General features: G+C 39.9%; 5 protein-coding genes across 17 annotated transcripts in view; 3 read left to right on the forward strand and 2 right to left on the reverse strand.

Annotated features, from left to right (window-relative positions):
* Positions 1 to 27,002, reverse strand: part of Sp1 — a 163,169-nt gene that overhangs the window by 135,186 nt on the left and 981 nt on the right. The window lies entirely within an intron of this gene.
* Positions 90 to 9,756, reverse strand: LOC135946294 (WASH complex subunit 1-like). Its single transcript, XM_065494464.1, has 9 exons — positions 9,621 to 9,756; positions 2,564 to 2,800; positions 2,363 to 2,506; positions 2,162 to 2,307; positions 1,899 to 2,104; positions 1,587 to 1,846; positions 478 to 609; positions 347 to 418; positions 90 to 286 (listed from the first exon to the last, which is right to left on the reverse strand). The coding sequence occupies exons 1-9, from the start codon at positions 9,621 to 9,623 to the stop codon at positions 152 to 154; spliced, it is 1,335 nt and encodes a 444-aa protein (XP_065350536.1). The 5' UTR covers positions 9,624 to 9,756; the 3' UTR covers positions 90 to 151.
* On the forward strand, positions 3,055 to 9,231 carry LOC135946291 (transcription initiation factor TFIID subunit 3-like). Its single transcript, XM_065494448.1, has 3 exons — positions 3,055 to 3,213; positions 4,235 to 4,281; positions 4,369 to 9,231. Exon 3 carries the CDS (start codon positions 4,377 to 4,379, stop codon positions 8,664 to 8,666), a length of 4,290 nt encoding a protein of 1,429 aa, XP_065350520.1. The 5' UTR covers positions 3,055 to 3,213; positions 4,235 to 4,281; positions 4,369 to 4,376; the 3' UTR covers positions 8,667 to 9,231.
* Positions 9,675 to 13,729, forward strand: Ipk1 (Inositol phosphate kinase 1). 2 transcript variants are annotated; one of them, XM_065494462.1, is made up of 8 exons: positions 9,675 to 9,802; positions 10,053 to 10,190; positions 10,367 to 10,592; positions 10,647 to 10,899; positions 10,999 to 11,071; positions 11,124 to 11,221; positions 12,457 to 12,852; positions 13,231 to 13,729. In XM_065494462.1, exons 1-8 carry the CDS (start codon positions 9,701 to 9,703, stop codon positions 13,430 to 13,432), a joined length of 1,488 nt encoding a protein of 495 aa, XP_065350534.1. In that variant the 5' UTR covers positions 9,675 to 9,700; the 3' UTR covers positions 13,433 to 13,729. The 2 variants fall into 2 exon arrangements, with proteins under 2 accessions (XP_065350534.1, XP_065350535.1); XM_065494463.1 differs by lacking the exon at positions 9,675 to 9,802 and adding an exon at positions 9,842 to 9,990.
* On the forward strand, positions 13,993 to 26,083 carry LOC135946292 (myb-like protein V). Of its 12 annotated transcripts, none has more exons than XM_065494451.1 (17): positions 13,994 to 14,154; positions 14,528 to 14,660; positions 16,734 to 16,786; positions 18,869 to 19,012; positions 19,303 to 19,401; positions 19,526 to 19,659; positions 20,156 to 20,259; positions 20,315 to 20,386; positions 20,440 to 20,605; positions 21,185 to 21,443; positions 21,495 to 21,714; positions 21,771 to 21,883; positions 21,941 to 22,129; positions 22,193 to 22,537; positions 23,375 to 23,596; positions 23,788 to 23,833; positions 25,103 to 26,083. In XM_065494451.1, the coding sequence occupies exons 3-17, from the start codon at positions 16,772 to 16,774 to the stop codon at positions 25,219 to 25,221; spliced, it is 2,247 nt and encodes a 748-aa protein (XP_065350523.1). In that variant the 5' UTR covers positions 13,994 to 14,154; positions 14,528 to 14,660; positions 16,734 to 16,771; the 3' UTR covers positions 25,222 to 26,083. The 12 variants fall into 12 exon arrangements, with proteins under 12 accessions (XP_065350525.1, XP_065350523.1, XP_065350522.1 ...); XM_065494450.1 differs by having other exon boundaries at positions 13,994 to 14,135; XM_065494453.1 differs by lacking the exon at positions 14,528 to 14,660 and having other exon boundaries at positions 13,993 to 14,154.

Here is a 27,002-nt window from a genome sequence, read left to right on the forward strand (position 1 = left end):
TGTTCTGCTTGGTAAATACAATATTATTGTTCTGCTCGGCGAGGAAGAAGGTCGGTCGTCACGTCGGCGTTGAAATAAAAAGCCAGAAATGACGCAGATTATGTCGCTTTAATAACAAGAATAGATTGATTTCCGTCATAAAAAACATCAATCATGGTTCCCAGTCCGAGTTGTCTTCGCTATCACACTGCTGCGGCTGCGGAATTCCCGGCGGCGGCGGAATCATGGCAGCCACCTTCTCCAGCAGTCCCCCTCCGCCAGACGCTTGGTTCCGGCCAGAAATTCCCTACATTTCGTTAGTAACAGGAAATAATGTAATAATTAGAAGGAAAAAGGGAATTTATACCGTTCTTCGGAGCATCAGTTTCGCGTGCAAATCGGCCATCAGGTCTCCACTCACCACTTTTTCCTTTTCCTCCTGAGTTGAATTTGGTTAATAAAATAAAATAATCTATTTTACGAATGAGGCAGGCTAACCTGTTTTTTCTTTTTGCTTTCCATTTTCTTTTCGGACACAGATCTGAGCTTCATTTTGCCTCCAGCTTGTCTAATTGCTGCCATTAAGTTGGCCCGCTCGTCGCCAACCTCGGGTTTGGGAGCAGTTTTTTTCTGGAAAATTAAAAAAAATTGAAGACCTTACCATGCGAAACAAAATTGTTGCAAAACACACAATATTACAAATATTCAGTAATGGTGGGAATTTACAGTAGAAAAGGAGTTGAATGATTTTTAAAATCCTCGTGAAAATGCAAAACTGAACTGCAATCAATTCAGTTCTTTTTAATTTTTTTAATCTCCAGTATTAGTTTAAACTAACAGAAAATACAGTTTACAGAGGGCCTTAAGATTCATCCTTTTCCTTAATTGGTCAGTGGTAACTTTGTTGAGCGTGTGTGATTTATAGTAATCAAATCAAGTTTTTTTATTCATCAATTTTGAGATATTTGAAATTCAATAATAAACTTAAAAATTCCTTAATTTTATAAATTCCAAAATTAATTTTGCAACTAAAAGAGTTGTTGAACATCTAATACTGTATCGTTAGGCACAAAATATGATGTTCTAGCGTCATTAAAACTCACGATAATCTCAATTTTGTAAGCTCCAAGAAGCTGATTTCCCAAATTTCCGGGTAAATAGCCTCAAATTTCCGTCAAACTTGGTTATTTTGACACATAAAAGAATAAAAACTATGCTAAAAAAATTAATATTGCAGACAATATCAATTCCCTCGTGAAAACACCCAGCTCAGAAAATTTGGAGAAATTATTAATATCAAGCCATTTACGAGCAGTTACCGATATTTCCGATATGTTCAAAAAAATAGATAATTAAAAATTAAAACAGTTAAGTCAATATCACTCTTGTTTTGAACACAAAACTTTTTAACAGTTAAAATTACATTTTAAAACGATTGCAAAGCTAAATAACATCAGGGTTTTGTTCTTTCAGAGCTATAATAGCTTGCATGTTAACGCCAACGCTGTCAAATTAAAATTTTATAAATGTTGTCGGATATCCTTGCTAGTTTAAATTCGCAGAACAAAAGAAAAACCTGCAAAGAAAAAAATAAAATGCATCCTTACCTCCACTGGTGCATTGGAGGTGGCCTCGACAAAAATCGGCCCGACAGGTGGAGGTGGTGGTGGGGGTGGTGGAGGCGGAGCGGCCGCCGGAGGAGCGGGGGCCGCAGGCACTATCACAGCAGGCGGAGCAGGACTGGTAGCTTCCGGTTGCCTAATTGGGGGTGGGGCAGGGGTGGTTTTCGGCTTTGGTTCGCTCGGGGGTGTAGGTGCAGCGACGGGCGGACTCTCCGAAAAGCTGAAATCTAGATCATCGGCAATTCCTGGAGGTGGAGAATTAATTTAGTGAGAAGGGTTTTAAATGGAATGGGTTACCTGGGAGATTGGGCAGGTCCATCGGAATGTCCAGCTCGGGCACTTCGGCGGCGCCCGGACTGTAAAAGCCGAGCTGGGTTTCTGGTTCGATGGGGATGCTTTTCATTGCATTTGCAACCGGTTTTGTTTTCGTCTCTTGCGGCTCGGCCACTGCATGCTTTATTTTGTAGTGGAGTCCGAAGCTGTCAGCCAGATTTGTTTTATACCTGGACGATACAACAATTATTTATTATAGAAAAAAGGAAATAGTATAAAATTATTACGGATTTTCAGTGGTGTTGAACAGAAGCAGAGACGATACAGATGTGATATTTCGAGGCAGGTTCCCTAAACCCTCGTCAATTGTGATTTCAAAATTTCTTCTTAGCATTTTAGTTGTATTTTTAACATGGTAAAACTGCATTTTCTCCTGTGATTAAAATATTAGTCAGTAAAATAAGAAATTACAATTATTCGATTAGTACCTGAATATTTTTATCTGATGCAATTTGAATAGTAGACTTGATGGGAATATCATTGCTTGTAAAAACTAGTTTAGCGTCTGTGGGAAAAATTGATTTGTATGGATGGTACTCGTCACTAGCTGGATATTTGGCACTTGAAATGACCTAAAGCCGGGGGAAAATATTAAATTGTAAAGTAATGAATAAAAAAAATTAAATTACTTTGGTCGCCTTCTTTATTCCAGTGAGTTTTTGAATGTTTTGTTTGGAGACTGCAGTTCTCTGCTGGATGGCATTGAGTTTCCGAGCACTCTCCTCAAGTTTTGACTCAATTTTAGTAAAAATCTGGTTGGCACATTTTTGAAGGTACTCCAAGCTGTCAGCAATTTGGACAATTGTTTCATCTTGCCGGAGATCTTGGTGAATGACCGGAACCTCGTAAATTGGCTCAGCCATTTTCTGAAACACACGAATTAAAAGAAAATAAACACTAATAGAGCTTTTTATTTAGTTACAAAAGTAATTTAAGTATTTAAATAAACAGCCGGCGTCGTTTTTCAGTCTAGTGCGCTTCAGAAAGAAAATGAGCCTGCCATCTCGGGGAAAGTATTTTGAATGAGCACGACTCGGCAGACTCGCTTTGTGGCTCTTTTATGTATGTAGTTATCTTTAGCTCTCGGCTGAGAACCTTTTTGGCACGGCTCACCCGTTGTTTCTCTCGCATCTCCTTCTTAACAATCTAACCGCCTCGCAAGAAGGAAGCACCGCACCAGAGCTGTGATAGATTTCTCACTGAGACAACGCATATTTGCTCACATTGCTTCCGAGCTCATGGAAATTTAAATCCAGCAGTACCTAATCATCTGATAAAGGTAAGTGGTCGAATTTCCATTGCTTTTCTCAGATTTTTTTTCTCACTATCGAGATATTTCCGACCAAGACTCGATCGCACCATAAGGGTGAACGCTGTAAATATGTGTGCTTATTTTATCCGCGCTTCGGTTTTTATTCTTGGGATTTTGCGTCGATTATTTTAGAAAATTGATTCTTTTTCCTAACTGTCTTTAATTGGAGTGAGCTTCGGAGTGGAGTCTAAAAATACACTTTGGAGGTATTTACGGGTGGCTTTGCAGAGGTCTGTCTCGTGTTTCGAGTAGATTTTTAGGCTCATTTCAGCGGAGAAGTGTTCATGCATTGGCAAAAAATAAGAAAGCTGCAGTTCTTTAAATAAGTTTTACCTCCCGAGCTGCGATTCCGAAATTGAGTGCGATTGGGAAAAGCAAGCAATACAGCAGAGGCAGGGTCTCACTTTTAGTTGGCAGACACAGTCGAGTGTTAAAATAGATTTTAACCCCGCAGAGCGTGCCACGCTAACGTTCGGCTGCTGATTCCTTTCGAAAGGTTCACGTGGCTCAAATCGTTAATTATTATTTACTATCTGACCCGCTTCGCTGCTGCAATTGTGTGACGCGAGATTTGCACATTTGTCGGACGTTGAGAAATTTTCCTTTTCTTAGGTATTTGACAGGTTTCTATTTAAAAAAATTCACTCTTTCACAACTCTTTCATTTTGAAATTATTAATACGACGTAATGATTACGAGAATATCGTAATTTTTCAGCTGAAATTAAACACAGCTTCCTCGGTGTTTATTTTTCGTATTTCTACAGATATTTCCCGCCTATCAAGTTTCGGCTCAGCCCTTTGACGGGAGTTAATTTAGACTAATCAGCAGGGGGAAATTCCTGTAGAAATACAAAGGACTAAAGATAATGAGCCCCTTTAGCATCAAGAGTGTTGCTTTTAGTTTCAACTGAAAAATCAATTAATTTATTTTGGGTTCGAAGTAAAAATTCTTTGGCATTAAATGCAACCTCGCTTTTATTTTTGCAGGTCCTGCCTGCATTCCTTCCACTACTCCCTCAACTGCGTCACATTGGGTAAGGGAATTCAAGATTTCAAGACGAAAATCTTGCTATTCAAGCACACAAAATAAGAAGCTAATTAGCCCCCTGCTGTCCTCTTAGGTAATAAAATGGGAAAGAAAAAGGGGAAGGGACAAGGAGGGCAGCCTGCGCCTGCAGGTCAGCCCGCGGCTGCTGAGCCCAAGCCAGAGCCACAGCCAGTTCCCGCGCCGCCAACCTCACCAGCAGCAGCAACCCCTGCAGTCACACCGACACCGATCGCTTCGCCCCCGGCCACGCCGGTCGCTCAGCCTGTAGCCGCCCCCTCACCCATTTCGCCGGCACCAGCCGCCCCCTCACCCATTTCTCCGCCGCCAGCGACACCCTCTCCGGTGTCTGCCGCACCACCGACTCCTGAGTCGCCCAAATCACCACTGCCGTTGTCTCCAGAGCTGAAGCCAGAGCAACCAAAGTCGAAGCCGCAAATTCCTCCTAAGCCATTCATTCCTGCGCCTGCGTCGCCCAAGGCTGAACAGCCGAAGCAAGAAGATAAGCCAAAAGAAGTCGCAAAGCCACCGCAGCAAGCTCCAGAGCCAAAGAAGGAGCCTGAACCCAAGCCGGAGCCTAAGAAACCTGAGCCACCGAAAAAGGCACCAGAGCCCAAGAAAGCTCCGGAACCAAAGAAACCACCCCCACCACCCCGGGAAGAATCAAGAACGCCTACTCCAGAAGGCGATTTCAGTCCTCTGTTTGGGGATGTTTATGAACCAACCCCACCATTGAAGGCACCTAGCAAACCTGAACCAAAGCCAGCTGAGAAGCCTGCAGCACCTGGTCCAAAGCCTTCAGCACCTGAACCAAAGCCTGCAGCACCTGAACCAAAGCCTGCAGCACCTGAACCAAAGCCTTCAGCACCTGAACTAAAGCCTGCAGCACCTGCAGCACCACCAAAGCCAATCACCCCTCCGACACCGACTGCAGTCACGTTTGAAGCGATTGTTAGTCAACCTTCTGTTATCGTGCCACCTGCAGAGAAGCCAGAATCTCCTAAGCAGAACAAACCTGCAGAAGAGAAGCAACAAAAAGAAAGAAAGGTGTCAGAGTCTAAGCAAGAATCTCCAAAAGCTCAAAAAGAGCGTAAGGTTTCAGAGTCAAAACAGGATTCCCCGAAAGCGCAAAAGCAGCGAAAGGAGTCCGAATCAAAACCAGAATCACCCAAGGCTTCCAACGAACCCAAACCAGAGTCACCAAAGGCTACCAAGGAATCAAAACCAGAGTCACCAAAGGCTCAAAAGGAATCAAAACCAGAGTCACCAAAGGCTCCCAAGGAATCAAAACCAGAGTCACCAAAGGCTCAAAAGGAATCAAAACCAGAGTCACCAAAGGCTCAGAAGGAGCGTAAGGAATCTGAATCAAAACCTGAACCACAAAAGACTCAGAAGCCTGAGTCACCTAAAGGTCAAAAGGAACGCAAGGAATCTGAATCCAAGCCTGAATCTCCAAAGACTCAGAAAGAAACTAAACCAGAGTCACCTAAAGCTCAAAAGGAACGCAAAGAATCTGAATCCAAGCCTGAACCTCAAAAGGCCCAAAAGGATACAAAACCAGAGTCACCAAAGGCCCAAAAGGAACGTAAAGTATCCGAGTCCAAGCAAGACTCTCCAAAAGGACAAAAGGAGCGCAAGGTTTCGGAATCCAAACAGGAGCCGAAGAAGGAAGAAAAACCTCAGCCACCCAAGGAGGAGAAACCCGTTGAGAAGCCAGCTGAGGTGAAACCAGAGTCTCCAAAGGCAGAAAAGCCCCAAAAGGATGCTCCAGCTCCCAAGAATGAACAGAAGGGTAAGAAGGAAAGAAAGGAGTCAGAGTCCAAGGGCGAAGCTAAGCAGCAACAGAAAGAGCGAAAGGTTTCCGAATCAAAGCAGGACAACAAAAAAGCTGAACCTGCTAAGAAACCTGAAGAGCCCAAAAAGGTAGAGGAACAGAAACAAGTAATCAAACCAGAAGAGAAGAAGCCCGAGCCGAAGAAGGAAGAGCCCAAAAAGGAGGAAAAGAAGCCTGAAGAGAAGAAGCCCGAGCAAAAGAAAGAGGAGAAGAAACCTGAGCCAAAGAAGGAGGAAAAGAAGCCAGAACCAAAGAAGGAAGAAAAGAAACCCGAGCCTAAAAAGGAAGAGCCTAAGAAACCAGAGCCCAAGAAGGAGGAAAAGAAGGCTGAAACCAAGAAGGAGGAGCAGAAACCCGAACCTAAGAAGGAGGAGGAAAAGAAGTCTGAGGCTCCAAAAGAAGAAAAGAAGGCTGACGCACCGAAGCAGCAGCAGCAGCAGCAAAAGAAAAACGAATCCAAGAAGGAGCAGAAGAAGTCCGTAAGTGAACCTGAAGCTCCAAAGAAGGCCGAACAGAAAAAAGAACAGAAGAAGTCAACAAGTGAATCTGAAGCACCGAAAAAGGTGGAGGCAGCTAAACCTCAGGAGGAACCTAAAAAGCAAGAGCAACAACAAAAGAAAAAAGATAATAAGAAAGAACAGAAGAAGTCGGTAAGTGACGCTGTTGAAGAGAAATCCGAAAAGGCAAAGACTGAGGAGCCAACAAAGGGAAAACAGCAGCCTGAGAAACCGAAGGAAGAGCCCAAGAAGGCCGCCCAGAAACCACAAGAGGCCAAGAAGCCCGAGCAACCAAAACCAGCCGATGCCGAGGAAGGATCAGAGGAATCCGGGCCTGAAGAATCTACCCCAGGTTCTTCATCAAGCGCAGCCAAGAAGAAGAGAAGGAGGAGGAAGAAGAAGGCAAACGCTGCCGCCGCCGCTGCCCAGGTTGCCGCCGCAACCGGACAGCCAGCTCCTCAGCAACCTCAGCAGCAACAACCACAACAACAGAAACAGCCTCAGCAGCAGAAGCAGCAGCAGCCGCAACAAAAGCAGGAGCCAAAGAAGGACGCTCCCAAGGCTGAAGAGAAACCTGCCCCTCCGAAGGTCGAAAAGCCCGCGGCCCCTGCTCCAGTAGCTGCAGAACCTGCCCCGAGCAGCGAGGCGGGAGGAAAAAAGAAGAATAAGAAGAAGAACAAGGGCGAGGGTGGTGCACAAGTGGCTGAAAAAAACGATAATTCGGGCCAAAAAAAAACTCCGTTTGATTTCCGACAGCAGTCAACACTAACCCTGGAGCAATCCGCACTAATAGCACACCACCTGAGTAATTGTTGCTGTGTTTGTAAGAAACCTTCCCAAGATGGCGCCCTTTTAACTTGCACATCCTGCCTCCTAGCGTGCTATTGCACAAAAGAACATCAGTTAGAACACTGGCCGTATCACAGAGACTTTTGTACATACGTCAAACAGAGGCTCGCCCTGACGAACCGAACATTCCTGTTTTCTCCTCTGGAGCAAATGGCTTCGGTCGAGGAGAGGAGCATGTTCCGTCTCCAGGAACTGCATGCTTGCCAGGAGTTCCTTCAAAGAGGGCTAACCCCTCTGGAGTCGGCTCTGATCCTTCAGCCCAGGGTCTGCGCCACCTGTTGTAAGCCGGCTTTCGAGAATACTTGCGAAAAATGCCACCAGATCAATATCTGCAGCGAGGAGCACATGCCACCCAACCACCAAACCTGGTGCGAAACCCTCCACTGCAGACTGCTTTTCGTCCAATCGCAAGCCGCCTTCGGTGTCCTCGCCAACACGACCCTGCCGAAGCCTCCGAAAGTCATCTACCCTGAGGAAACCACCATGAAAGCGTATCTAGAGGAGTTACAGTTCCCCTGTCCATCCGGTCTGTCGCCAGAGCTCTACAATGCCCATCTGTCCGAGCTGGCCACCTATCCCCTGACTCTGCTGCACGCGTTGCAGCTGCTGTCTCGCCAAGGTGCCACCAACCCTACCGAGTACGAGCACCTCGTCGTCCACGTGGTGGGCGCCGAAGAGTCGTTCGAGTGCAGCCAGATGCGCAAGTGGAAGTACTTCTTCATCAACCTGCTGCCCAAACTGAAGACCCTGCACCTGGTCTTCATCGGTTGCGAGCTCAGCATCCACGACGAGAAGGTCCACGTGGACGGGCGGCTGGTTTTTGAGTACCACGCGAGGATGACGTACGCCGACTACTGCCGCAAATGCTACATCAAGCCGAGCATCGTGTGCGCCTTCAACTGCGGCCTGTACCGCAACACCGGCTTCCAGGGCGTCGACAGTTGGGGACCGTCCATCGTGCCGATGCTGGGAAAGGCGCCCGGAGTACCATTGCTGCTGTCCGCGTACACAAGTCGAGAGGCCAACCTGGACGTGCAGCGCGTTTGGGAGCTGCTCGGCACCAGTCTGCACGTCATCCAGCAGCCGATGAAAAACCCCTTCGCCAGCATTTTTCCGAACCACAATCTGGTCAGCGAATCTGAATGTCCTGTTGCTTTCCGCAACTTCTTCATGTCCATTGTCAAGCAGAGCTAGCAACTATTTGGCAATCAAACAATTTCTTGATTCTAAAAATTTTCCACACAAAGCTAGCTTCTTTTATTTTCCTCTTCTCGGTGAAATTAATTAATTTTCCATTATTTGTTTGCTCAAAGTCCGTGTTTTTTGGCATTCCCAGTGGAATCGAGGTCCAACTGATGACTTATTTTTCAAGGCTTAAAGAAGCCCCGATCTTCTCTCTTCATGTTGTGTGTGTACAATTTTTCCAATGATCCTTTCCACAAGATGTTGTCTAGTCAAGACATGCCGAACGAAACACATCGTAGCAACAGGACATTCCAGATTCGATTCCTAGACCCCTATATAGACATAAAAGAAACACACTAGCCCAACTCTCTGTGTATGCGAGCGAGTCCAGAGTGCAATTTTGCTCCAAAAAGTAGTGACGATAATCCCCTTTTTTGGTCAGTAAAGTGGTGTTAACAGAGAGAGTTTTCAAGTTTTTAACCAGTTTTCCCATATTTGCAACTAATAAAAGTAACGCAGCGAGAGCATTGTGTTTTCTGCAGCTAGTTTCAATAAAGAAAAGTTTTAAAAATAATCCGTATTTTTATTTGTACAATATTTCCTGATGTAAAACATAATTTTAAAATTTATTTCATGAGTAAACAAGAATGTAAAAATTGCAGTAGCTAGTATGATATATAAACTATTTATTTAACCCACTCTATTTTCTGAAAAATAAAGTCTCTGACGTTGAATTCGTATTACTAATCTATAACTTGTTATCTCGGTTTTGAACTTTGAGCTAATCATTGTGACAAACTTTCCTTGTGGTTTGATGACAACAAAGCCAAGTTATATTTTAAAGCGAATACGTATGGGTGTAATACGTACGTATTTTAGACAAACACGTAATGAACATCAGTAACAGGAAAGCCCGCTTGGCGTGCACACATTGCTATCTTGTTAGAGGGTGAAAAGACTCACCATTTAATCGAAAAAGGCAGCCGCAGAGGAACCGTAAGGGTGCAAACAGCGACTTCTCAGGCTTTGTTTACATCAGTCATATGACGTTCGAGGGGGCTTCGCCAAGGAGGTGCAGAGTCGGCTACGAACTCACCACGCCGCACCTCACACCCGCCGCCGCAGCAGCACGTCGAGCAGCTGAGGTAAGCACGAATTTCAGGATTTCGGGCCGAATTTCGATGCGACGCCACTCGGCATTGCCGCCCTTGACCCCAACTAGCTTGAAAGACGTCGATTGTGGCGTTAAACATGGCGATAAGGCCGAGTCCGCGCAAAATGCCGATGGCGCAAATTTCACTTTCTGGCGCCGGGTGACTCACCGTGACCACAAGTGTGTGGGCCGCGTGGGACGGCTGGCAGAGGACAAGTGTCAACGATTCTGATCTTTTTCAGGGCCCAGGCCTAGGTCCAATCATGTTGGATGGCGTCGCAGCTGCCGAAAACGACAACGTGCCGCGGCTGGACCTCTCCAACTTAAAATGGATTTACCGAGGAGAGGGCAACGCCAACCTAGTCATCGCCCTTTCACACGTAAAATCATTTTTTATTTATATAGGTCACGTCAATTTCGCAAATTCTGCGTGTTTAGAATAATAATCTAAGGAAAATATTTATGTGAATTGTTTTGAAAAACAGTAAAAAATAGCTAAAATAATAATAACAATTATTACACAATGTTTTTTACTTTTGCCATCTCATTTTTCCAGGAGAGGTGTATCGTACGACTGCGAAAAGTTGACAAAAACAAGCTGGGCCGACTTTCGGACACGGACAGATACTTAGAGGTCCAGCGTCTGAAGCAAGAGTTGGCGTTTTACCAGAATATCCTGATCCCCTTGATGGGTTCCTCCTTCCTCAAGCAATCTGTGGTTTATAAATTAGACAGAGATCAAGTTCAGATGATCAATCAGATCATTCAACACCAAAGACCAGGTAATTTTATTTATTTTACTTTGAAAATAGGAGTTTAACCAATTATATAACCAGCCCACAGAGGTCACAAGGTCGCGTTCTGTGCTGCAGACCTGGTGGCTGTGTACCCTGACTACACGCTACTGCCTGAAAATCTCGACGGCGAAACCTCCACTTTTTGCGTGGAGATCAAACCAAAGCAGGGCTGGATCCACCCGAATGACAGGATTCTGCCAAAGTGCACCTTCTGCATGAAGCAATACCTGAAGCTGAAGAACAGAAGCATTGCACGCCTCTCGGACTACTGTCCTCTAAACCTATACTCAGGGTATTGAGCTTTTTCGATTAAAATATTTACTATCCCTCAAAAATGTTTACGGACATTCAGTTTGCACCTGGAGAGTAATTTTTAGTTTTGTTGTTTCAGAAACAAGCAACGAATGCAAGATGCCATCAGAGCTCTCTTGTTTTCACCGCAAAACAACTTGAAAATATTTAAGGTAACAATAAATTGTTTTTTGACCTCGTTTACTAAAACTTGTGTTTATTCAGGATGGATGTTTAATTTATGGCGAGGACGTGAAGACTAATTTGACGGAAATGTTGCGCTGCTGGTTCGGCTCCAAACATAAACTGACTGACAAAGAAGTGTAAGTCAAATTCGTAATAGTTCAGAAACCTCACGGTGAGGAGTTTTATATATTTTTTGAAATGGAATTTTTATCATTGATTGAAATGATTACATTTGTTCAACATAAGGGTGAAGTCAACAGAATGCTTTAATGGCTTTTAAGAGCTATCAGAGTTTGATTAAAGCTTCAATAAAAGGTAGGGAAATCCTCTGCCATGAGTTGAACCTTTAAAATTCTAGATTTTAAGAGAGTAATTTTATTGAAAGAAAAAAAATTGGTTTGAAAATTTTAAAAATGAAAATTTGAAGCCAGTTTTTTAAGGTAGTCTCATTAAGTGAAGTTTATTTATTTAAGTATCTGGAAAAATAAATATTTAAACTAGGGCAGCGATAATCACTGATCAACAGTTTGAAAAAGTCGCCTTACATTTTCTGAGTTAATTGACAGACATTGAAGTTATTTGTCATTTTTTTTAAAAAAATAAGAATTTTAAATATCTTACAAAGGAAATCCCACAAACTGATCAAAATTAAAATTAATTTTTAGGTCCAGGATTAGGGCTGGGAATCTCCTGGGGAATGTTTGCGGTTTTAACCAGCTTTGTGCGGTTTATTGAACTTAATATACCAAAATTTAAACAGACCAAAACTGAAAATCTGGGGTTCACGGCGTTTAGTACTTTTAATTGATTTTTTCGCAAATAAAAAACAAATTTTATGAATATTTTGCTTTATAAAAGTTGGCAAGAGAGCTAAAAAGGAAAAATCAGTAGCTGCGAAATTGGTTTGCAAAAACCTGGGAGAACCTAGCTTCTAAAAACCTGCAAATAACCGCAAGAACCCGGAAAAAAAGATATTAGAAGAAATTGACCATTGAAAAGTTTATATCTAGCAACTGAAGTGAGCTATGAAGTTACACCATGGTGTGCGGTTTTATATGGATTTCCATGTTCATGTTTTTTCTGAAATAGACAATTTTTGTCCAATTATAAAGAAATTTGGTATGCACGAGACAAATCGATGGGTAATTTGGACCAAATATCGATTTTTTACGATTTTCTAACATTTTTTATGTTTGCTAGTAACAAGCTTGTGACTTGGTGTGTTTCAATTAATATTTCCAAACACAAACTACACAATTCACCTTATTTGAACCAATCAATATTGAAAATTTTCCGCACTTGTTCATCCCCTTTATAAATCACGGAAATTAAATTAAACAATTATTCACACCCGCATAAATTGTGTTTCCAGATTAATCGACGCGTTTTGCAATCTCGTGATAGAAGGATTATGTCGAGAAGTGCCAGACAACACGTCATGGTTAGATAGGTTACGAAGTTCCCTGCTGTCCGAAGGTTTGATCGAGACCGACGACAGCAGCTCGCGGGATGATGCAAAGGAGCACTCGCCGTGGCAGCCAGTGTGCAATTGGAGTCGCCAGCCACTGCCGAAAAACTGCGTCCTCGGCCGCATCCTTGCCATCCAGATGCTTGAAGTTCCTCGGGATCAGGTCGACCTGAAAGTGCATGACGCTTATCCTTTCCTGCACAGGAACGAGTACCTGACGCCAGTGCAGCGCTATTTGTTGTCTGCCACCACTAAAGACTGCTCAGTATTGATGTCATTCCAACACGTCTCCCAAGATAGGTAAAAAATTTTCTCTCCTGGTTTTTTGCTGGATTTTTGGGTGGATGAATTTTTAAAGATTGATTTTTAAAATTCTCAAAAACAAAATTTAATCCTTATTTTAAACAAATTCTCTAAAATAATAATAATAAATTATATTTACATTATTTAGTGTATTTTTAATAAAGTAGTGTTCAGAATTTCCACCATTATTTTTAAACTTTAGAATTTTTTAAATAAATCAGATGAGATTAGCGTTCTTGGCGTTACAAAAATTCATTGTGGAAGCAAACTCTAAGTGACGACAAAAACTTTCTACCTGTTTTAGTCATTATATAAATTATTTTAAACCTTTAATACTCTCCACGTCATTATATAATCAATTTTCCTGCCCATTAGGATGAAGATCCTGCCCTCTCGCCATGTCATCCATGAGCAAAACAGCCAGCAAAGCTTTGTGTTCAACATTGGCGTTTCCGATTTGGACCCCAAACCTTTGACCTGCATCGAGAAGCACCGAAAACGAGATCTGGAAATCTTGATGGCGATGCTGGAACTGACTCAGTGCAACAAGCAGCCTGTCAATAGGGATCTTGATTAGGGTTTCGCCATTGTGCTATGGAAATGTTAACATCTGGAAAATCTTTTTGATTTTTTTTACATTTTTAACGGATGGACGACTTTATAATCTGATTTTACTTGTGCTAGTTTTATAGTTAACTTGATCAATCTTATGATTATAAAAAGTGCTTGAAATGAATTTTCTGCCACTTTTTTCTTACTATTGTATTTGTCTCCTAATTTTAGACTCTTTTCCAAATTCACATGAGATTTGAGCATCAAAGAAAAATAAACGTGAGCGTCTATTGAGATTGCTTGATTATTTTACAACATAAAATGGTTCGTTTTATTAAACCCTTGTAGTCTCTTTGTCTCCTTGCATAATAAACTTCGATTGGTATATTGATGTTACGCCACCCTCCCTTAATATTTCTCATCTCGCTTTCATCTTTGCTCAAGCGGACACACTTTTGTTGAGTGGTGGAGGCCCCACTGACTGACTGCCTTCTTTCCTGCTCATTGGGTCACTGCCAAGAATAGAAGAGTGCTTTGCCAAGCCTAAAATTAGCTTCCTCGGCAGCCATGCGCACCAAAATTCCGTGAATACCATCCACAAACGCGTAGTGCGCCGCACCTCTCACGTTAATGCAACGCGATTACAGTTTTCTAGACGGAAGTTTTGGTTTCCTGAGTGTTGAAACGGCGGAGTTCCATTAAAGAAGCGACCGGATCGATTACTAAAGGTCAGCTCGCGGTTAAAGGGTGAGTGTTGAGTGCAAATCGCGCCACTAAAGTATGCACGCCGCACGGCACTGGTACCGCCGCCTGATTGGCGGAATAATTTTTAGCTGGTGCGCGCCACAATCGGTTAGTGGGCGTTTTATTAGCAATCAAGAATTAACTACATAGGTTTAAATTGGTTTTGCGATTAATAAAATTAAATTTTGAGGCTGAATTTAACCAATGAATTTAAATTTGGCACTTGAATCACCAAGAATTTCAAAAGTTCGTGACGGTATAATCGGTTAACCGGTGCTCACGCTCACGCTGGTGCTCGTCAGCTGTCACATGTTTCTTTTTCTCTCCTCACTCCTCATTCAGTCTCCTCGACTCCCAGTTATATTATTTTCCTCAGTATGATTCACGACGGCTTCTTGTGAGAAATAGGAATATCCCAACGGAGTAGAACGTTCTGTCCTGCCGACCGGTCGTAAGAAACTGGACGGACACCGCATCTTCTGAAACCATTGGTCGAATCTCCATATTTGGTGAGCGCTCCGGATCGGGACAACTTCGAAAATAACACCATTAAATTCCCCCCGTGCCGTGCGTTTAATTTTACTCTTTTTTGGACATTCACCAGACCTCCAGAGGCTGAGAACAACCCTCTGCTTTGTGTTTTTATCCGCCTACTTGCAACACCGAGGAAGGAATGAAGGGGTTGAAAGTAATAAAATAAGATCTCGGCCGTCGGCTGGCTAAAATAATACGGCGGCGGGTTCATTTGCCTTTGAATCCCGTGTGCTTGGTGGAAAAACAAACAAGCGTGAAGTGAAGCACACGCAGCAAAAATTATTTTCGGTCTCACGGCACAGTTTAATTATTGCTCTCGCGTGCACTTTTCCCCGTCCTAGCTATAAAATGATATAATTTCTTCTTCCTCGAAATAAAGATTCGCGATTTGGGCGTCTCTTCAAACAAGCGTCGCGCTCCGTAGATTTATGTATTTTTCTGCACTCGGGCTGATCGTGACTGCTCCAGCATCCCTCTCGAGATGGATAAAAAACGCACGTTTTGCTCGGGCGTGGCAAAAAAATTCAAGCTGGAATTTGCTCTTGACGCAAATGCTTACTGACAGTTCGCCGGGTTTCGCCCTTTTTTCAACGGGTGAATTTCGACGTGACATGTTTGCGTTTCTAACCATTCTCTTGGTGTGTGTGACAGTTGAAATGGGTTGCAAATCACCACGGAAAATCAAACAGTTGTTGCAGTTTTTACTCTGCAAGTCTTGAAAATTTTAAATTTTTATTCAATTTGTCCATAGATTTTTTTCATTAAATTAAAATTAAATAAATATACTAGGGGCATTGGAGTAAATTAATGTAAAATAATGTCAGAACAAACCGCATTTCAACAATTCTAAACGACAAATCAAATTATCTATTTCCCCCAATTTGTTCAAAAATTAAAATTGTCAATTTTTTATCAAAAGAATACAAATTAACGATTTTTTCTGGTCATTTTCATCACGCTCACTGGATGTTCCGGATATTTTATGGATCATTAAAGATTTTATTAATGTCTTTGTGAAAGGTTGTTTTGCGTGGAATGCGTTCACCTTTCCTCACTAGTGCGATATTTTTTTTTTATAAATCTTGAGACAACCTTTTTTTGGAAAAATCAAATCGGCACAATAGAGAATTTTAAATCACTGCAACTTGAAAATTAATCATTCTCAAATTGTTTCTGTTAATTTATTTCTTGTTAGCCATTCAAAAAGATCATTTATTTTAATTTGTGTCTTTCTTTACGTCCAAAATAAATCTGAGCTCTTTAAAATTTTAGTTTTTAGTTAACTGAATAGTTTAAAATTGGCGTTAATTGATTTTTAAAGAGCTACAGAAATTCCTTCCAAAAATCACAACAGATTATGTTGTAGAATAATAGAAAAACAAATTCATATAGGAGTTCAAAACATCCATTAATGCACACATCAACAAGTAAATGATCATAGGACAAATTTTTTCAATCACGCAACCAAGATTTTCTCTTTAAAGAGGAATGATACTGGAAAAGCCTGGAAAATGCTTGTTGCCAATGCAATAACTCATCCCTTAGGATTCAGTTAAAGCCTAAATTGACCTAAGGAGCGCTGTAATTTTTTGAGAAAATTGGCTGGAAAGTTACCGTGCTTTTCAAATGGCAATGGCTGTCTCCTTACTTGAAATCCGATTTAATTTCAAAACCAAGAGTTTCCCCAATAAGTGGCATACACCGTTGGACAGATCTCGACGAGAGGAATCGGAATATGCCAAGAAAATATGTTCAAGCACTGTACATTTTGGAGAAAATTGGCAAAATTTGAATTTTTATTGTAGGAACGTCTTTTTTATCATTGCAAATTGTTGAACAAATTGTTTATCGGTCAATTGTTTAAGGCATCCAACAATTTAAATAATTTTTAATTGTTGCCCAGTATCATTCCACTTTAAAATTTACTGGGAAATATTAGGTAAATTTTGGCTTAAACGGAATCCTTACATGGATTAGTTTTTAGTCAATTAGTAACGTTGTTTTGCAGTATATACTTCCTCTTTAAAAATAATTACATTTTGTTCCAGCTTTATCTTCAACCCACCTGAACAAAACGTCATCCGCAATGGACACCGAAAATGTAAGTTTTCCTTGATACTTTCTAAAAAAAAACATAGCCTAATACACACACACACCCACTGCTTAAGGGCAAAACTAAATTTCTTTAACCACATACTTCTTGTCTTTCCCATGTCATTCCCATGGTGTCGAGTTCTCCTTCTGCCAATTTCTCTCTGCTTCCCGTGGGGAAATGCATAACTTAGCGACATAACTTCTCGTTCAATGGGACAATTTTGAAAACGCGACTTATTTTTAGAAAAGTACGCTGCTTCGTGACGTGGGATATTTATTTCTCGTACGTGCTGTAATCGCATTAGGCAGGCGCGGTGAAACGAATCCAATAAAGCCATCTCGCACTCGACAGACTTTGTGATCAACAGGGACTCGATCTTTCGTAACCCGAGAGCAGCACCCTCGTCTACGGTTGCAAAAGAAACATTACTCGCGAGCATCGCACATACACGTACTTTTTAGTTACAAGTAATACGGGGTGTTTTTTCGCGTGTGAGCACATTTTCCAGTAGAAAGAGCAGAGAAGTATATATCGACCAGTCTACGAATCACCTGCGGGGCTTCCGTTTTGCCATTCGACTCTCCGCGCCAGCTTTGTTTCGGGCGGTTTGAAAATCAGATGACAAACACTGCGCGTATATTAACAAGGGAATTATATGCGGTCGGATATTTGGGATTATTTGCGGAAGGCTATTGGATTATACTACTTTCAACGCAGGAACCGGGCCAACTTTGTTTGCCCTCATTTACTCGCTAAATCGCTTGATTAACAGATTTGCACTTTTTCGAATGCGATTTTCCGCAAAAGTGTTTCGACACTTTGAAAGGAAATTATGAAAAGTACAAAAATGGTATTAATTCCAGAACCAGTGCTTAGTGCTTGACAAAAGGGAGGACAATTGACATGAAAACTCCATTTTTTAATATATTTTACCGCACTTTTTTAAAGAGTTAACAAAACGGACACCTACTTTTCCACGGTTGGAAAATTAATTTCGCCGTAGTTTATAAATTTAGTGAGATCTTTTGCACATTATATAAAAGACGCTAAAAACCTCTTCAAAGAGAAAGATAATTTTGATAAGTAGCATTATAATCGAGTCGTCACTTTTATTTGTTGATTTTTTTCTCTCTTTGCACTATAGTCGATTTTTTATGAATGAGCAATTTTTTATTTTAATTTAGCGTCAGTTTGTTTAAAGTAGTTATGAAATTTTAAATATTAAAAACTGATTTTTGCATATTTTAAAACAAAACTTTCTACTCGTAGCATTCAATTTGAAATTTTTAATTCCAGTGAAATTATTACTTTTAAAATTGCTTTGTTTGGAAAAACTTTGATTTCTGCATTGATTTGATTGATGCATTTCTAAATGCAACAAAAAAATTAGTCTTCTGACTGCTTGGTTCTTACCGTTTTTCTAGTAAATGAATTCCAACTCGAGAAAATTCTCCCTCGTCTTCAAACATGCCGAAATTATCTGTCGATCTCAAATCTAGGTATAAAATCGAGGTCAAAAAAGTAGATATAAGAATAATGCGTAAAACTAGAAGATAAATACGATCAAAAAATTAAAAGACTTGTGCGAATATCTTTTGCAATAGCAACTTGGTATTAAGTCTCTCAAGAAAACATGTCGATCTAATTTAAAAAAAATAACCCAAAAATAAAATAATTTGGCTAGCGTGCCAGGATGTTGTCCGAAAACAATTTTTGAAAATTGGAGCATAGATCCAGCAGTTAAATCATTTTTGCTTCGTTCGTGGACTCAATCTGATTAGTTACAAAATATCGACAGTAAAATTAAAGAAATACACACGCAAGAAAAAACGTCATTATCGTGCTGTAAATTTACAAAGGGGGTACAAGCCAGTAGGATTTAAAAAAAAAAAATTTTAATGCCACGCTTACTTCCGGTCTTAGTGCTTTTAAATCTCACACGTACACCCTTAACTTATCTTTAACTGTCTATAGCTGAAGTTTTTAATGTTACTAACAATTAGTGATAGTCGGATCTTTTTGCTTTAAATAATTAAATGCGAGTGTCATCTGTAAATATAATTTTTCTGAAACGTGTACTACGTGCAGATTGACGATGACTTCCAAAACGAGGCGCCTCAGGAGCCAATGCCCGAGGAAAAGCCCAAGAAAAAGGTCAAGAAGGTCAAGGGTGAGACCAAAACCAAAAAGACCAAAAGCAAACAGAAAATCGAGAAGCAGAGCATTTCTGTGGTACGTAGTTGACAAACTAAAACTAAAACGCACCGTTCCAGATTTGCTAACAGCATGCGGAAAATTTAGGTTTCTAGGAAATTCTCTCTCTGATATCGGAAATTTGATATAACACAGAATTTAAAGGGTTTCTCTTATTGGTGATTGGATGCACACTAACTTCTAATCAATGGCTTTTAGGTGAGTGTTCTGGGAATGTTTTAACACGATGTGCACAGATTTACTAGTGACTAACGAGAGTGACTTTTATGTGGAGTCAAAAGTAATGGTCATTTTTGTTTTGAATTTAGAAATCAAGCTTTTCAAAGTTTGATGCCATTGAGAAATCCAGCTCTCGAATTCACGTGCGATCAAACGACGCGAGCGAAGCTGCAAGAACGTTTTCCAAGGTACATTATTTTTTTTATTTAACGTTTGTGAAGCAGTTATTAATAACAGAAAACATCCCAAAGAGGGAAAGCAGATATTATTTATTAGTTGACTCATTTATTTTTTGGTCCAAAAACTAAACAGCAGGAGGTCGATACCGGGTCGAAACTGTGCCGCAAGTGCGACAGGCAGGTGTTCCAGATGGAGCAAATTAAAGCCGAGAGGGCCGTGTGGCACAAATCCTGCTTCCGGTGCAAAGAATGCAACAAACAGTTGTCGTAAGTCCTCAAATTCGCCAATTGGGAAAGTCTTTACTGTATACGAAGCGGAGCCGTTAACAATTGGCGCCAGTGATGATTTAATCCTGCTATTAAGGCGTAAAATGATTTCATTTGAAATTCTGAAAACCAAAATTGATTCAGCCAAACGAGGTAGAATAAAAAAATTAGTTGTCGTTTCTACCGTGATTGGCTGAACAGCATGTCAAACTAAACCATTTTACGATAAAAATGCACAATCAATTGAATTATTCGAATATTTTAAATGGATTAGGTGAATTTAGGCAATTATAAATTTAGAAAAGGTGTTGAGTTCGTCCTCTCCCTCTCACCATTTTAAAAATTTTACCATTTTTATTTCAAAAATATATTCTTGATAAATCCAATGGTGAGGAAATAGTTTAAAATAAGCTTACATTTTTTGTGTTTCAGGTCATGCCTACGAGAATTATCTTTATTTCTGACAGATTTGAAAGTTTCACGTTTAATTTTGCAGAATTGACACGTACGGCAGCCACGAGGGAGAGCTGTACTGCAAGCCTCACTTAAAGGAGCTCTTCAAGCCTAAGGTCGTCGAGATTGAGGAGGATATCAATCCCTGTAGGATATATATTTTTTTTAATTTAAATACATCATTTAAAGACATTCCATGCAGTACGCAGGTTGAAGCCGAAAATGATCATCTGTGAAAATACTCCGGAGGAGCTTCCCCCCGATGTTGTCAGAGGTATAGGAGCGTTTCAATTTTTGGATTGTAATTTTTTATGAGGGTCTTTGTAGCCAGCGAGAAGCCTGATCTTGGACTGGATGAGCTGGGCGGAATCAACATCAAGTCCCGGTTCCAAGTCTTTGAAAGCAGTGCCAACGGAAAGGAAGAAGACGAAGAATCTACAGGCAACAAAGTTTTTGTCAAGCGATCTCCAAGCATCCTGAGCAAATTGGCAAAGTACGTGTTATCTTGCACGGTTTGAAAAGGGGTAAAATAGTGACAAAAAGACTGTCTATATAGTGTTTATTTCTCCTTTTTTGGCAATATTCGCGGAAATGGTAAAAAAGACCTCATGAGAGTCCGAATGAAAGTTTATTCTGATATTAAAATATGGCATTCAGCGTCCTTCAGAACAAGACGGATAATTTAGTCAACAGTAAATTAAAAAAATGCTTCTGAATAATACATACTGATTTTTGTTTAAGTTTTGCACTGACAAAGAAACTCGTGGGATTTGACGTTTTAGATTTTGGCCGCAATTTTGGCGCTTGATATTTTTGTAAAGCTTCTCATCCAAAATAATTTTTACTGTTGCATTCTCAAAATCTAAACAGGAAATTTAAATTAATTTTCACATCTGAGCTCTTGAACTGCTCTTTTACGGTAATTTCATCAGGGATTTCTTTTAGCAAAATTTTTCTAAAATATCTGTCGTGTGGAAAACCTGGACATTTTGTTGTTAAACCAGACGGACAATCGTGTCAACCCTGCTGTTATTATTATTATTTTTTTGTACTAAAACTAAGAATAACGCAGGTTCCAGTCGAAAGGGATGAACGTTGGCGTGGATGATGACTTTTTGAACGGCATCCCAATTGAAGATTCAGACTCGGCTTCGGAAGGTGGCGATCTGAACGACGAATCTGAGGACGAGGATGGAGAAAAGAGGGAACGGTCACACAAAAAGTTAGATGACGTCAAGAATATGTGGGAAATGACGTCGCAGGAGAGGCGTGAAGCGCAGAAAGCGGAGAGAAAGGAAGAAATGCAAAAGTTGCGATCAAAACTGTTAATGGTAAGAGAAAATTAGACGAAAAATTGCAAATTCAATTTAAAAATCTTTTAGGGAAAATGCGACCGTGTCAAGGAAATGTACGCCCAGGCGGTGCAGGATTCGTCGAGTCAGAAAGCTCCGAGCAAAGCAGCAGAAGAGCTGGAAATCATCCAGGCCCAAGCCAGGGCCCTGAGGGAGCGCTTCGAAAGAGGAGATGTCACAAATGCGGACGAAGATGATGACGAGGACCAGAAGAAGGACAAGAATGGCGAGTTGGAAGGAGTGGAATTCGGTACAATATTAAAAATCTTTGTAATTATATTAGTAACATTTTAAATTTAATTCTAGTTACCTCAAAGAAGTCTCGTTCATTGTTCCTGGAGATGGAGTCCGCTGCCAAACAGCCCAACCAACCGCCTCCCAAGCTCAGAACACCCACCACTCCGTCAGCTAAGATATCTGTAAGTTGACCTGATTGTAATATTGTTTTTATTTCTAAAATATTTTTATTTTTGCAGTTCTTAAGAAACAGTTTGATTGCTAATGATGAGGACATCGTTAAATCGTCAGACAAAATCAGCGATGTTGATGTTGAGACAGAAACGATCACTTCAAGGTTTAAATTCTTTGAGCAGTATCAACAAAATCAACCTGATAAACCGAAGAAAGTGTTCAGAATTACTCCTCCCAGGGACGGAGTTGTCAAGGTAAATTTTCCCTCTTTTTTTTTGCAAAAAAATGTTAACATGAGGCAATTAATGACATTTCAGGAGGGTTCTCCAGACAGACCAATCTACAGGGATGACGACGTGGCAAGGGAAGCGGACAAACCGATGGAGGAGGAGTTGGTGCGCAGCCAAACCGCGAGCCGCATGCTCAACTTGTTCCGCCAAATGGAGATGGAAGGCAGCAGGGAAAACGTTCCAGCCGGCCCTAAGCCGCTGAAATGCTTCACTCCGCCCCCAGATTACAGACCAGATGCGTCGGAGGAGTCCGACGAGGAGGAATCTGAGGAAGAGGAGGAGGGAGACGATGAGGAAGAGGAGGAGGACGAGGACAGGATTCCTGGCGTCATCAGAGCCTCAGACAAGATCGAGGATGAATTCTTGAAATCGGTTTGTGACTTGGTTTCTTATACTCCGAATGTTAATCCTGAATTTGGAGAAAAGGTTTAATTTTTCTAGAGTGCCGCTTTGATAAATTATTGCATGCTAATCAAGATATAATCACCGTCTCTCTATTGAAAATCGTAATTAAAAAATATTAATTGTGAAGCCAGTGTTTGTCCGATCAAAATTACATTTTATAAGAAGATTCTCTACTCTACAAGACAAATCGATCGATTATTATTTATTGGGAATAATAAATAATGCAAAGAAAAAATATGAAATTTCATCAGCTCTTCAAAATATGTTTTCATTTTTACTTTGATAGCTAGCCAATAAACTTCCAAAGCCTGGAATTAACCTGTGTATTTATTTTTATTTTTTTGTAACGTCAAATTAATTAATAAATTGAATTTGTCTCATTAAACATTGTCTGGAAATAAAAAATTCAGCTAAATTGAGTGCAAACTGTATTCTTTAATCATTTTTTAATTATTTGGCTATTTTCCTTATATCTGCAAAATCAGGAATTCATATTAGGGAAGGCTAAGAACTACAACGCTGAATCCTGTTAGTTTCCTTGAGGACGGATGCTACCAAATCCTGGAAAATCTTTGTTGCTAATGCATGAACTCATCCCTAAGGATTCATTCGAAGCCATAATTGGCTTAAGCAGCACTGTAAATGAAACAAGGTCCTTTTTTGATTATTGAAAATTGTAGAACAAATTGTTTGTGGATCAACTGCTTACTGCATCCAACAATTCAAAATAATTTTCAATTGTCGCTCTGTTTTGTTCCACTTTTTAAAAATAATAATTAATCTATGTATTGTTTTGTCCTGCAGGCGCGGAACGCAGCTCACGCGAGGACGTTGAGGGCCAAATTCGAGAGGTGGGAGAACAAAGAGAGGGAAAACGAGGACGACGAGGACGAGAACAGGGACGAGATGTGCGAGAGGGAAAGTCTGGAGTCGACGGCCAACTTGCGGGCCATGTTTGAAAGCATGAACAAGCCAACAAACCATGGCGTGCTCACTAGAGAGACGCCAAGAGTCAACAGATTCGTGGTAAGTATCCCTTTCGTGTCGTTGGATTAGACTCCCGAGCTGGACGCATTTGGACACTTAAAAAATAAAATATTATTTCAAATTAACTGGCCGGCTCGGTAGTCGATGGAAAACAATAATTCACTCTGGTGCTTAACCATCATCACCTTTAACATAATTTCTCTCTTCCACCTTTTTACGTATGTGATCAGACCGACGAACCGCAAACTGCAGATCTACTTCTATTCGATCTAGAAGGTTTCACGCGCAGATTTTTCATCTGGTTGTCTCTTGCGTAGCATTTTATTCTGAGATGAACTTTTAGTCGTAGGCACACACACTTTATAAATGCTTTTGTAAATATTTAAACAGATTTCGCACTTCTTCACCTCTCTCGCTCTCCCTTTCAATTAACGTTTAAACAATTTTGCACGATGCACGGACGCGAGAGTTGAGCTGAAGTTGTGTCAAATCTGAGTAGTTAGAGTCAAGCTTATATTCCGCCTCAAGATGCTTCGATTTTGTCAAGTGGCAAGAACAGTATGTCGCTTTTTCACTTTTTTTAAATAGAAAATCGCCTCTTAAGTGCACAGGCAGATAAAATAATATTTTATTAATTGATGTATTTCTTGTTTAAAGATTTAAATAATGCAGAATGACTAATCAGAACCCTTGAATGTATTAAAAATATTAATTATGTTGGCGTTTTGCCACTATGTTCTGTTAAAATTTCGGTTCGCAACAATCACCATTTAAATTTAAATTCGGAAACTGAGAGACGAAATTAAGTTTCTTTCAGTAGGAAATCATAAAGGCTATTAAGGAAACTATTATGTTTAGGGAATTGATATTTAATTCGATTCAATATTCTTTACTGGAAAAAAATTGTTAGAAGGCATGAAATTATTGCTTAAAATTGCTTAAGCTGATTTAAGTAGATAATTTAACTCCTCTTTTTTTATTTTAATAATTTGTTATTAATTAACGAAGAAGTTTTGATCAATCTTGAAATTGGAAATTTTAGTTTTTGCTCTGAAATATTTTGATCAAAAAGTAAAAAATTGGAAATCTCTAAAATTTAGATTTTTACAAACTCAGCTCCCTAATTTCTGGAAATGTTTTCACGGATTTTTTTTAGATATTAAAAGAATATCTCATTAAACATACCAAATCTCATTTAAATCAAAGTACAAAATCTGTTTTTATGTATCTTAAACCGTTGAACCTAAAATTTGTTACCTTGAAAACTACAAATAAATAAATCACCAGATTTCCTTGAAAGTGAATTTGTAGCTGAAAATTATTTAATTTAATCTTTTCATGAATCAATGGTGAACCGAAATTCCCGGAATTTTAATTTTCGTTGTGCCACGACCTGCAGATTGGAAATAATGCACTTTTCCCTCCCTGAGCTGTTCCTTTGCAAATTTGGCCATCAATGCACATAGTCTTATCTCTTTACACACACCGCTATTTTGATTGATTTCCAAATGTAACTAACACTGTTAATTTATTCTCTGTATGTAGCCAAGAAATATGGAGCAATACTTTTCGCTGTTGCAGTGAGCTCGGCAGCTTTGGAAGAAGAGAATCCAGCACCGACCTCACCTCCAGTCACCAACCAACTTATTGACCTACTCGATTGAGATCTATATTAATTGTTTTTTTTACAATGATACAATCATTTGGCACTCATTGGCATAACGTTGTCTAGTCTCGATGACACACTCAGTAACAATTTAGGAATTAGGAAGCTTTATTCTTGCCCCGTCTTCCCCCGTGACACGCTTGAATTAATTATCTTGCCAGCAAAGCTATCTCTCTGATTGTGTGTTCCGTAATAACGTAAAAGCTTTACATTCAAAGTGCTAATTCGATTTTGGCATTTTTCGAACGGATAATGTTGTAGGAATTTCAAAACGCAAGTTTGCTCTCTCATAGGTGTACATTTTTGGAATTTTTGACAAGAGTATTTATATATTTACACTCTCTCACACCTCGTCCTCACACACACTCACACCTTTTTCACAAATATTTTATTGGTGTTGTCCAATCCAAAGCTCAAAATTGATTTTTGTGTAATCTCCGGCTCACTTTTTTAAAAAGGAAACATGAAACGTGTTAGAGCAATAATAGGTGCGTAAAAGCAACAGAACTGTCTATTTCTAGCTTAAGCATATTATGTTACCAGTGTAATAGCTTGTAGATCGTTCATTCATTAAAAATGAGACGTAATTTGTTGACGTGAGACCTGCTACATCAAAATTATTATCACTTCCGCAAAGTGTTTTATAGGAAAATTGTTAAGCAAGCATGCTTTGAAATGCGCCAACTCAATTTATATATAAATATATCCTGTAGTGTTCCCACTGAAACTCTGATGGATTGTTGTGTCTAAACACTTAATTGTAAAACTACATTATTTGCTGCAAATCTATTTATTGAAAAAGTATTTAATGTTGCTTTATACATATATATCTGATTAAAGTTTCTTTGCATGCTCCTAAACATGACGTGCTTCATTTCAGCTCTCAAATTTTCATAAATTGGGTTTCGTAAGGATTTGACGCTTTAGTTTTTGGTGAAATTATTAATGCCGCGGAGTAATCAACTAATTAAGAGTTTTCCCAGAGGAAAATTCTAATTCGACAAAGTTTGCGAGTTCGAATTCGAAATTTGAAGCCAGTTTTCTTACAATCGTGGTGATATTTGGCAGGCATCTACTTCACAAGACGAATTTTGACTCCGGAAAATTGCCTAGATCTTTGAATTGCTCAGAAAATTGCTAACGGTTTGATATAATATCGTTTTCAAACTATCGGCTGACTGATGTTTTTTGTCTCTTACACGTAGGAATTTTTTAAATCAGAAAATTCACATTTTTTTATTTCAAAGAATGAAATAAATTTCTATTCCATTGTACGACACACTTTATTACGCAAGAATTCCATACTATAGCTGTGGTAAACTAGTTCTAAATGTCTTTGAAGAATTTATCAATTTCGTCAGCAGCTCTTAACAAATTTACTGTAGTGTGTGACTCACAAGAAAATTTTATCGGTTTGAACGTTTTGAAAGCTTAAACCCCATTGAATGTCGGTTCGCCTTGAAAGTGATGTGAACCAAGTTCACTGATCTGATCAAAGCTCGTTGAATTATCAGTAAAAGCGACAATTTTCCGCTCAGTTCAATAATTTCTTTGAAAAATATATTTCTTTCGAAATAAGCACTGTTCAGCTGTTTCATTTTTGAAATAATTAAGTTGTTACGAAACATTATTACACATAAATGTAATATTTTACTCACATAGGTGCATGAAATATAGATTTAGAATAATTTTCTTGATATTTACGTCTACTATAATGGAAACAATTTCGCAAGAACTGGAACTCTGTTTGAATTGTAATTTTTGGCTAGACTTGTTCAA

This window comes from Cloeon dipterum, chromosome X, assembly GCF_949628265.1.
Source record: "Cloeon dipterum chromosome X, ieCloDipt1.1, whole genome shotgun sequence".
Taxonomy (NCBI): Eukaryota; Metazoa; Arthropoda; class Insecta; order Ephemeroptera; family Baetidae; genus Cloeon; species Cloeon dipterum.

Excerpts from the sequence above, each read along its gene's own strand:
- LOC135946292 (XM_065494453.1), top strand. Across the intron at positions 19,402-19,525 it reads CTGCAAGAACGTTTTCCAAG|CAGGAGGTCGATACCGGGTC; the intron begins GTACATTATTTT and ends AAAACTAAACAG. Across the intron at positions 21,715-21,770 it reads GTTGGAAGGAGTGGAATTCG|TTACCTCAAAGAAGTCTCGT; the intron begins GTACAATATTAA and ends ATTTAATTCTAG.
- LOC135946291 (XM_065494448.1), top strand. The coding sequence starts at position 4,377 with ATGGGAAAGAAAAAGGGGAAGGGACAAGGAGGGCAGCCTGCGCCTGCA.
- Ipk1 (XM_065494462.1), top strand. The coding sequence starts at position 9,701 with ATGACGTTCGAGGGGGCTTCGCCAAGGAGGTGCAGAGTCGGCTACGAA. Across the intron at positions 10,900-10,998 it reads CCTCTAAACCTATACTCAGG|AAACAAGCAACGAATGCAAG; the intron begins GTATTGAGCTTT and ends TTGTTGTTTCAG. Across the intron at positions 11,222-12,456 it reads AAACTGACTGACAAAGAAGT|ATTAATCGACGCGTTTTGCA; the intron begins GTAAGTCAAATT and ends TTGTGTTTCCAG.
- LOC135946294 (XM_065494464.1), bottom strand. Across the intron at positions 2,507-2,563 it reads GAATAAAGAAGGCGACCAAA|GTCATTTCAAGTGCCAAATA; the intron begins GTAATTTAATTT and ends CCCCGGCTTTAG. Across the intron at positions 2,105-2,161 it reads TTCAACACCACTGAAAATCC|GTATAAAACAAATCTGGCTG; the intron begins GTAATAATTTTA and ends TGTATCGTCCAG.